Here is an 11,385-nt window from a genome sequence, read left to right as displayed (position 1 = left end):
TGTTTTTTTTCCTTAAAATAATAATAAAAATATTAATATTCTCAATACATTTTGTCAAGCATATAGTTTATTAGATCTTTTAAACAAATTTTGTAACCTTAAATATTTTATGAGAAAATTCTATAAATACGTATTTTAGATAGTCCAAATGACAATTATACATTTTAAAATCTCATTCTCTCTTATTTGTTTTGTTTTTTTTGTTAACAAAGAAATTTTGAGTTTTTGATCATAATCTCTGTCGATGCAAAACAAGCTTTCCGTACTCTAAATACTATCATTGTTAAAAATTACTGCAAAATGTCATTGAACTTCAGCTTTTTATAAAACAAATACTAAGGGTGCAATTATAAACAACATAATTGATATTTAAAAATCTGCAGAGTTATTCAAAATCTGCAAATAATAATTTTATCAATAAGATATGTACAGGGGATATGAATACTGAATTATTAATTAACAAATATCTCTACATCTATTACTATATTCCGAAAAAAATCCAGTATAATTGATCTTTTTTTTGTTTTAGTATAATTGATCTTTGACATCCTCTAATCAATAATTATGTTCTTACTAAGAGCCAAATATATTTGATAAATAATCAATAATTATTTATCAATATATTTTAGTATTATAACTTTGTCCCACGCAAGGTACCGGTCGATTTCAATTTTCTACTTGGAAATACAAACGTGGAACAAACACAATTTGCGTGTTGTTTTAAAATCGAATCTAATAATCTTTATCAATTACTCCCTCTGTTTTCGAATAGTTGTCGTTTTAGAGCTTTATTTTTGTTTTAAATTAGTTGTCGTTTTAAGGTAATAATGTAATTTATGCCAATAACTACCCAAATTACCCTTATTTTATTGAACACAAATTATTTGTAAATAATTACTTGTCATTTTTATGAGGTTAATATAGTCATTGTATACCTTTTCTTAATTTGTCCAAATACACTTAAAACGACAACTTTTAAAAAACAGAGGGAGTATAAAAGAAAGAATAATGCAAGTCAAATCATACCTAAACTTGATAGGATAATTTCCTATGCTGGAGATATAACAGACATACAAATATAAATAATTATACGGTAGCTGCGGGTTCTGAGAGTTACCTCATCGGTTGGTAACTTTTTCGAGGGCATAACTGATTTAAACGTAGTGGATGTGGTTTCGACTGTGGGAATTTGTGGAAGCAGATAATTGTGATTTTAAAATTTATTAAAAATTAGTGCATTTGTGAGAGTTTTATGACTGGTTAACCAGCGGATGCGACAGCAGTTAAATCGAAAATGACCAATAATAAATATAATTTATAATTATATAAAGTACAAAACACTAAATATTTATATTATTATGATAAAATAGAAAAAAATTTAAAATAAATTATTAGTAAAAACTATATATAAAAATTATACATAATTATTTTAAAACAAAGAGATTTCATAGTTAAATGTTTATTACTTCAAGCATTTGGTTCATAAAGGAACAGCATCAAGTAATATGAAAAATTACAAAAAAAATATGAAAAACTAAAAAAATATATGTTTTGAGTTCTTAGATCTTCCGGACTAATAATATTATTACAATACTTGCGTTTGTATCTTGCCATTTTTCAGTTTGGATTTACGCCATGATTTGGATAAAGATTTTGATAATTAACGTTAATATATATAGGATTTGATAATATTTTTTAAAAAATTTATTTGTTGTTTATGTATTTTTCTAAATATATATAGGGTTTGATAATAAAAAAAAATTCCAATCGCTACCGCCGCCCGCAACCGCAAACGTTTGCGAGAATAAGCTTTTGAAATTAAATGATTTCGAACAGTCTAGAGCAGTTTGGAGCGGTTTAAAGTGTTTTTTATGATTGATTTTAAACGCTAGTAACCGCAAACACAACGTTTGCGAGTGGGTGCTAGCAGAAGAACAAATCAAGCTCTAGTCTCGTAGAATTAAAATATTAATATTTTAATTTTAAAAAGCATTTGATACTAAGAAAGAGATAATTGGTGGAAAAGTCTATAATAAGATTAGCAAAATCTCTAAAACAAGAGACGTTTCTCGTTATCTTCTACTTTCTTATTTTTTATCTTCGAGATATTTTACGACCATCGTTGGAGCTGCTCTAACTATAGGAGATTTTAAATCATGTCCATATAAAAGTTTAAATCATGTCCTTTATTCTCGCTGTTAAGTATTTTTCGTTCTTTTAATCTCCAGGCTGATTGTTTAGTAAAGACCTCTAAATCTTCACTTTCGGAAGCTCTTTATGTAAACATTTTTCCTCCTAATTGGGGTACCAATCAAGGAGTGCATTTTTAATTTAAAGTGTGGTTGAAAAAAAAGATATATAAATTTTAAAGTTAATATGTAGTTAGTTTTCTTACATCAACTAGTTTTGATAAATTTCATGTAATTGAAGTTTATTTTTATAGAAATTAATGTCTGTATTAGGATGCAAGTTTTTACCCAAATAATCTTGTAAGAATACACAATTTATTGTTTTACTTTTTACTAATATTCTTAGTTTCTAACTAAGTAACTCAATTCTAAATAATCAATTAGAATAAAAAAATTTTGTGCTGTAAAAGCAAAATAAAATTAATAGTGAATTTATTATTGGATCACAACGTGTGACATTTATATATCGTTCAACAGTCTTTAACAAAAATATATAACTTTAATAGTATGTCACTTTGTAATATTAAAAATGAAAAGCATCATGCGAGATGTAATGAATATTGTGAGTTGATTAGAGGTTCGGGTGCCAGAGCTTCCGAGATCCAAGAGAAGTTACCTATCCATTAAGGTTGTTCAAGGAAACGACCTCGATCATGCAACCTACAATGCCTTTTTCTTAGGATTATGATGGTGCTAAGGTCCATCACATCTTGGTCGGAAGGTTGGATCGTTTCTTGACATTTCCAAAAATCAATTTCCTAAATAATATGACAATATATTTTTTTAAAAATTATTTTTATATATAATTTGACAATATTTTCTCTAAACTTGTTCTCGTTTGATATTTGGCATGTTTAATATTTGACATTTATTAGATTTTCCTCTCTCTTAATTATTAGTAATATATTCCTACTAAATCATCAATATACCATATTTCATTTTTTTTTGTCATCCGAAATTAAATATAACTCAAAAAGTCATTTGTAAGAAATGTTTTTTACATATGTGATATAATGCGGTCTTATACAAATTTTTCATGCCAGATTATCCGTTTTTACATTAGCACTACGGAAAATTAAAGATAAAGAGAAGGTTGGAATTCTTCCTTGTCGCTCTGAAATTCCTCCAAATAGTACGCTGAAAATGCCGGTCATTCGGTTGGAGAAGACACCATCTTCACCAGGCCAGAACAATCTGTAAAGAACGCTACCTCATGATTATCTGCACCAATTATACACTTCATCGCCCAGAGAAGGGCCTACACTTCTATATGTAGTGGAGATAGACTTCTAAGGAGGTTAGCAGCTCCCATTGTTGGCAGCTCTCCACTTGATGATGTACAAAACCATCATGTGCCGGAGAACTTATCACTTTCTTTTCATGATCCATCCACAAAATAATGGTATCTCCAATAATTCGATTCGAGTGAAGCATCCCTCACTCGAGATCGAGTTACCAAATCCACAGAACTTTGATTTTCATTAATAAGCTCATTTTTAGCAGACCGCCATAATTGAACCTCTTTTTCCGCTAACCGTAATACCTCTAGTGGGTTTTTGTCTATATTTTCAAATATTTTTTTATTTCTTGCTTTCCAAATATACCGGATAATCCATTGGAAAGCTGATGAGTCGAATTCCAAAGGTATTCTCCAGAATAAGTGATCCAAATTCGTAAAAATAAACTCCATGGGAAAATTCCTCGTTACCGTAGGAATCTGTGAAAGCACCCAAATCTGTCGAGCCGGGTGGCACTGAAAGAGTGTGTGATTAATCATTTCCTCTAGTGCGCTACATCTGGCACATCCTGTGTCATAGTCAATTCTTCTTCTCCGTAGATTCTCCGTAACCGGTACACAACTCGTTAAAATTTGCCACAAGAAATGGCGTACCTTAGGTGGACACTGCACTTGCCAAGAATGTGCTTTTTAACGGTTTGATGTCTGAGCCCATAAAAGATACATTGGTTTCCTACTTTTCTATGTGTGTGGTGTGATATCCCGATTTAACTGTATATTTTCCTGATTTTGTAAAATGCCAACCCAGAGTATCTTCCTTAGTTGGCGCACCAACATGTAAGGCACTTATTGGCGTGACATCTTCTGGCTCAAAGATCGCCTATAAGAGATCAATATTCTAAAAGTTTGACCGACTATCTATAAGATTGATAACTTTTAAAGATGGATCAACAATTGACCTATTGTTTTTTGCCGGTCTCGGGAATTGAGCTAGAATCCAGGGATCCTCCCAAACTGAGATGGCAGCCCCAGATACGACTCTCTTAAGAAGTTATTTATTAACCAGAGATCTAGCTGAACATATCCTTCGCTATCCATATGATGAAGAGTATGCTTTTATATTTTCCAAAAGATTGCATTTCCGAAAGTACCGCCCTTTGAAAACCTTTGCGAAAAGAAAATCTGAAACTGTAATCAACCACCATGATCGTAACACGTAATATATATAAAGTTTGATTTTCAAAGGTTGTAACACGCATGATCGTAACACGTGTCAAGTCTATCGATCAGATGTTGACGTGTGTCAGATAAAATTTAATTTTTTATTAAAAAAATAGGAAAGCTTAAAAAGATACATATTTACATATACTAATTTATATGTCTATATCAAAAGTTTTTAGCTGTTTATTTTCTTAACCAAAAAGGAAAAGTAACATTTGTTTTACATGTGTTATTGGTCAATTAAATTAGCATGTATTGATTTTTAAACCAAAAATTCATTTAGCATGTATAGTAACTAATAAATAATGATGGTTGAATTTTAAAATAAAAATATAAGTTATTTAACATTAATTTAATTGGAAAATATTGTATTTATCATTGCAGTTGTGTTTTTATTCATTATACGAAAACACATATAGATTGAAAAAATAATGAACTTATAAAAATGAACTTTTGAATACTTGATGAGAATATTAACTAGTATGGTTATACACATACTTTTTTTTATTCTAAGTTTTTTAACGTATGTAGTCATAATTGAAAAACAAAAATTTTGGGAAAATAGCTTATATAATTGAATTTTCGATTACTTGATGAGAATGTTAGTATATATTTTTTTATACTTTTTTAATAAATTTCAACTCATTTAAACTTAGCTTTACATGAGATAAAATTAACTTATGACTTTACGTCTTTACGTCATATAGAAAACTGTATTTTAAACAATGTTTTTTTCCAATTTTTTTGTGGAATAATTGAATTCTAGTTTTTATTAATTATGTTTTCTATTTGTTAATTATTTTAATATTAACTAAGATACAAATTTCATATGATATACATATTATTTAAATATAAAATTGTTAGCACTTATCTATTAAGATGAAGTGTGTAGAATTAAAATAGTTTTGTGATGAAAAATAGATAGTTAAATTATATTGCAAGACGAATGTGTAAAATTGAAATTTAGTTATTAAAAATATAAATTAAATATAGAAAAAATGGGTGGGTTACTATTTTTAGAATTCAAATATCATCCACAAGATGGAGTGTGTAAGGCCTGGACATAAAAACCGGAACTAAAGAACCGAACGGAACCGAACCGAAAAAAGGGTTCTAGTTTGGTTATGGATACCACTAAATACCCGAATGGATCTCAGTCACACTATTTTTTGGATATGGGTAACAACCGAACCGAAGCGAATATCCATGGATACATGAATGGAACTGAAAATATTTGGTCAACCCTCTACAAACCTACATCTAAGCCCAATACATTTTGTCCCAACCTCTAACCCAGTAAATTTTTGTTAATTTTTTGATATTTTAGCCCAGTATATTATGATCTATTACAATTTTGTCAAAAAGGTTTAAAATATTGGGGTGTTTCGTTTTTTTTTTTAGTATTTGGGTTTTATTTGTGGATTTTAGGTAAAATAACCGGAACCGAATCGATATCCATTTGATTGTGGTTATTTATCGGTTCTCTTTCTAATTATCCGAACCGAATCGAACCGACAAGTAACCGAACCGAACCGAAACGAAACTCTTTCAGTTCTTTTATGGATCCTAAGGGGTTGGAACCGTAAAACCAAAAACCGAAAGAACCGAACCGAATGGAACCGAAGAACCAAACGCCCATGCCTATTTGTATAATTAAAATTTAGTTTATTATGATGAAATAGATAGTTAAAATATATAGTTAAATGAAATGTGTAAATTGAAATTTTGTTTAAAATTTTTTTATTAAATATTACGAAAATATGTTAATTACTATTTACTATTAAAAATCTAAATATCATCGATAAAACTAAAAGTATGTGAATTATTATTTACCATTTAGGCGAGATTTATCAAATTACATAGATTTCTTAATTTAATGGTAATCATAAATACTGTAAAACTAAAAGTAGATTACACTAAGGCCACACGCAATGGTGCAACCACTCGGCGAGTGTGAGTATTAGGGGGGTGTATTGGACTAAACATTTGGTATGATTTGGTGGAATTTAGATTTGGAGGAATATTAGTAGGATTTAAAGAAATTGTAGGTGATTTAATCCAAAATCCAAAATCCTTTGTCATTGTAAGTATAGACTTTTCTATAATTACAAAAAACAAAGTTTAGTGATTTGGTGAGATTTATCATTATAGATGATATTGGTGTTGTGTGTGATAATTTTTCTCTCGTCACCTCCAAAATCTCAAGTCGATCATTTGTTAAGTAAAAAACTGTATTCTTATTAACAATCAAATAATCGATACACCGTTTATGAGAAGAACCATCATAAGTATCACATATGTCACTTTTTACAACAAACAATGCATAAAACCTAACAAATGAGAAAACTATTCTTATTTGTGCCAACATTAGTTTCTTCAAGCTTCTTCTCTCACGTCTGGCTTCCTCTGCTTTCTTCATTCATTCTATACACATTCAGTGGCTTATCAATCTTCCGTGCCAGCTTGATCACATGGTTTCCATTATCTCATGATATTATCTTTATTGGAAAGTTTGAACAAAGATAAGACTTAGGTAAACACCTCATTGTCATAAGCAAAGGACAAGCAGTAGTTAAAACTTTCAAACATATTCGCCTAAGCGAAGCATCTAACCCCACTCTTATAGCTAGTAGGAACAAAACCGCAGCGTTATAGACTTGAGAGAGAAAATAGAAAATCAATCACAAGATTCTCGGATGAACAATTAAACAGCTCTTGATTTATAGCAACACTTCCGTCTTGAACTTAAGTTTGTATATGTCATATTGTGCTCTTAATTCATGGCTCAAGCTTTATCTACATGACCACCATACCACTAGAATGTACTCATCCATCTTTTTAATCATGGACGTCGATGTTCATGTGAAGAATCTGTGACGAGCAGCATTACGAGAATCGCTCTGACCTGACACAACGAATCGCAACCCCAAATTAGTTCCTTCTTCAATTTGGCATATTTACTATGGAGGTCGTTTCAACCATATCTATCATCAATTCATAATCACATGTCGTTGTTATCCTCAAATATGAAGAAGATCAAAAATTAAAGAAAAGGTCTTCCTTTAAGATGTGTAAGCTCATGGCATCGTCGTCTTCCGCAAAAAAAATTCCATAGATTAGAATCTTCAATCAATCCCCTAGATAATTTACAAACTATTGATTTTAGACACAAAGAAAAAAAACAAGAACTAATCGATGAATCGATCATTGAAAACAGAGAAGTAGTCAAAGCCATGTGGAGGAGAAGAAGAAGATACAGGGAGGCTTTTGTTTTCACTTTTCAACAATTTTTTACATAAACGTTATTTTAAAATTTATGTGAAGTCTCTCAAATCCCACCTCTATAGGTGTGATTTTCTTGGCCTCTATTTTCAACTAAAAATGTATGTAAAGTCTCCTACAATCTTTTTAAAAATCCTTTCTTAAAATTCTTGGTAATTTTTGAATAACAGTGGATTTGATATGAGTTTTACGAATCATTGATTGAATAACTAGGGATTTTAGATGATTTTGAATGATTTTACATAAATTTCATTTCCAATAACATAGGATTTTGAAAGGCATTTAAAAATCATTAGTTGAATAACATGTGATTTATAGAAAAAACAACACTCTTCTAAAATTCCTATTCCAATACACCCCCTTAAACAATAGAGAAATAATGTAAAAAGTTATTTTTCAACAAAACTTGAGTGTATAGTTGCATTCGGGTGTGAGGCTTTTTAAAAAGGGAAAAAAATTTATTCTCTCTATCTCTCTCCTCTCTCTCTCTCTCCACCTGCCAATTCTCCTCCTCTCTCTTCAATAAATTTTATAATAAATCTATTATTAACATCTATCCTCATGGTTTTGCCACTGCTGATGCCCTAATGGAAGTTAAGTACCTAATTGTATGTCATTTATGATATTAAAACTAAAATAATGGGCCTGATTGGTAACAGCTGTAGTTTTACATTTTTTGATGTAGAAATATGACTGTAGGTTTATTTGCTGTGGCTGTAGATTTTATTGCTGTAGTATTTTGGCTGTAGAATTTAAAATTTTGGAAAGTTGAAAATTATGTGATTTAGGAAAAAAGGCTTTCTACAGCCAAAAAAATGAATTAAAAAAATATTTTGGCTGTGAGAAAAGAAAAGGAAAGCCAAAGCTTCTAAAGCTTGATTGGATGTATTTCAAATCTTTATTAATTTTTTTGCTTTGTAAAGACTCTAAAGCACTTGCCAATCAGGTCCAATATCATAATTTCTCTTGAATATGATAAGATCTAGTTATTTAAGAAACCTAAAAATAGCTGGATCTTGATTGGTTTGATTGATTCCCTATTTGATTGATTCCGTACACAACGAGAGATCGATTCCGTCATAAAAGATTGTGCACACTATTGTTAATTTGGTATATAATATACAAATTGAAATTGGACCATGTAAGTCAACATCATTGCATATTTATATTTTTATAAATAAACGTGAAACTGTATTTCTACAAAAGCAAACGCGTCTTATTATAGTTTAATGAATGCTAATACCAAACAATTTAACAGACAATAAATAAATAAATATATATATATATATATATATATATAGATTATATATATAGACCACGTAGTATTCGTTCTTCTTAAGCTACATATTATAATTAGGTGTATTATCGACGGTCAACAAGGTAGTATACTTTTAGTTAATTCTCCCAAATTTATATATTAATAATTTCGGTCAGATTTTATCTCTATATATATACTACGTGGAAAACGCTTCGACTATTCAGTAAATTCTTCTGATCTTCTCTCTGCATTTTCAACACAATCTTCATATATATCGAAAATGCTTTCGTCTTCTTCTTCGTTGACGGTGGAGCAACCATCACGTACCGGAAGTTCGGGGATCAACGCCGTGTCCTCCGACGTTTTACGGTCTAACATCCTCACCCGCCTCGACGGTGCTTCACTTGCCGCCCTAAGCTGCACTTGCTCCAACCTAAACTCTTTTTGCTCGGACGAGTCCCTATGGATGCAACAATGTTCCGCCACATGGCCTTCTACCTTAGATACACGTGTCCAAAGCATCATCTCAACGTTCCCCGCCGGTCACCGGCAGTTTTTCTCTGATTCCTTTCCGTTTCTTGAACATGATGGTGTGATTAATCTCCCACCGTCCGTTGATATGACGGAGTTAATCTCAGCCGTTGATATGACGGAGTTAATCTCAGCCGTTGATATTTTCTACAAAGATAAAGTGATTTTCTCAAGGGTTCATGTGACAGAGACAGTCTCTGGGTGGTTCCTTTGTTCACCTATGCGTGTCGATCTTGTCGAACCGAAAGAACTAATTTCGACAAAAGTTTCAGTGGTCAACCAATGGGAAGATGACACGTGGAAAAGTGACTTGGAAAAGGATCTCTCCTTGAGCTGGATACTCATTGACCAGACCGGTAAACGTGCGGCGGATGTATCAACCCGTAAACCCGTCTCGGTGCAACGTCATTGGTTAACCGGAGAAGTTCACGTAAAATTCTCAACTATTTTTGTCGTGGGCAACAAGAAAAGGTCGGAGCAAGTAGAGTTCACGGTGACGGTGGTGCTGGCGGCGTTTAACCGGAGGGAAGAGGAAACAGCGGTAATGCAGATAAGAGAGGTGAGCCTAGTAGCAGAGGACAAAGATGGGAAAAATTTAGGAGGGAATGGTAGTTTGGTAATTTTGGCGGCGGCCATGGGGAGGAAGCGTCGGTTTAGGGCGGGAGGGGAAGGAGGAGGGAAAGAGAAGTACTTAGAATTCATGGAGAGGAAGTCGGAGAAGGCGGAGATGAAGTGGCGTCGAGGGAAAGAAACGGCAATGGAGACGGCGGCGTGTTGGATCGCCGTCCTTTTACTTGGTTTTCTTTTGTGTTTTTATCTGTTTATACATAAAAATATGGTAGCTATTATGAAAAAACTAATAAAATAGTTAAATAACTAGATTTTAACCCTGGTACACTGCAGGATAATTTATTTTTAAAGTTAATATAAAAATATTTTGTAAATTGTATCTCCTTATAAAATATTTATTTATATTATAGTTTACAATTGTTATTAAGTAACGGACAATTGTTAATAAACTAAAAATTTAACCAGCATTAAAGCAGCATGTTAATGATATTTATAAATATTGATTCAAATTCGTCCGCCATATAAACCCGTTCCGAAATATAATCCGTCCCATGATTTGTTTTTATTTTAAAATTTAATGATTATCTATTATATATAAAAGTTTACAAATCATATCATTCTCTAAGTCATTTATATTTTAATAAACTAAAGATTTAATTTGTATTAAAGCAGAATGTTAATGATATTTTTAAATTTTATAAATATTGATTCAAACGCGTCCACCATATAACTTCGTTCCGAAATATAACCCGTCCTATAACTTTTTAACCCGTCCCGTGATTTGTTTTCTAAAAGTAGTCATTTTTAAAATTTAACGATTATTTATTATATATAAAAATTTGCAAATTGTATCATTTTCTAAGATATTTATATTTTATAGTTTACAATTGTTATTAATTAACATTATACCATGGAACAATTTTTGGTTTTATACAATCTTTTCTAAATGAGATTCATTTAATATGTCTAATATTGGTGGTATTAAAAAAATAAGGATTTAGTTCTGATTGAAGCAGCGGATTAATAATATTTTAATCTTTTTATTATTGTTGATTCAAAAACCCGTCCTGCCAAACCCGTCCGGCCAAAAAACTCAT

General features: G+C 31.1%; 1 protein-coding gene across 1 annotated transcript; it reads left to right on the top strand.

Annotated features, from left to right (window-relative positions):
- Positions 1-9,239: 9,239 nt before the first annotated feature.
- On the top strand, positions 9,240-10,588 carry LOC9311727 (F-box protein At3g44326). The gene has a single exon (XM_002877286.2). It carries the CDS (start codon positions 9,468-9,470, stop codon positions 10,584-10,586), a length of 1,119 nt encoding a protein of 372 aa, XP_002877332.1. The 5' UTR covers positions 9,240-9,467; the 3' UTR covers positions 10,587-10,588.
- The last annotated feature ends 797 nt before the right edge of the window (positions 10,589-11,385 follow it).

This window comes from Arabidopsis lyrata, assembly GCF_000004255.2.
Source record: "Arabidopsis lyrata subsp. lyrata unplaced genomic scaffold ARALYscaffold_5, whole genome shotgun sequence".
NCBI lineage: Eukaryota > Viridiplantae > Streptophyta > Magnoliopsida > Brassicales > Brassicaceae > Arabidopsis > Arabidopsis lyrata.
Note: the sequence above shows the minus strand (reverse complement) of the source record. Positions and strands in the feature narration are given on the sequence as shown.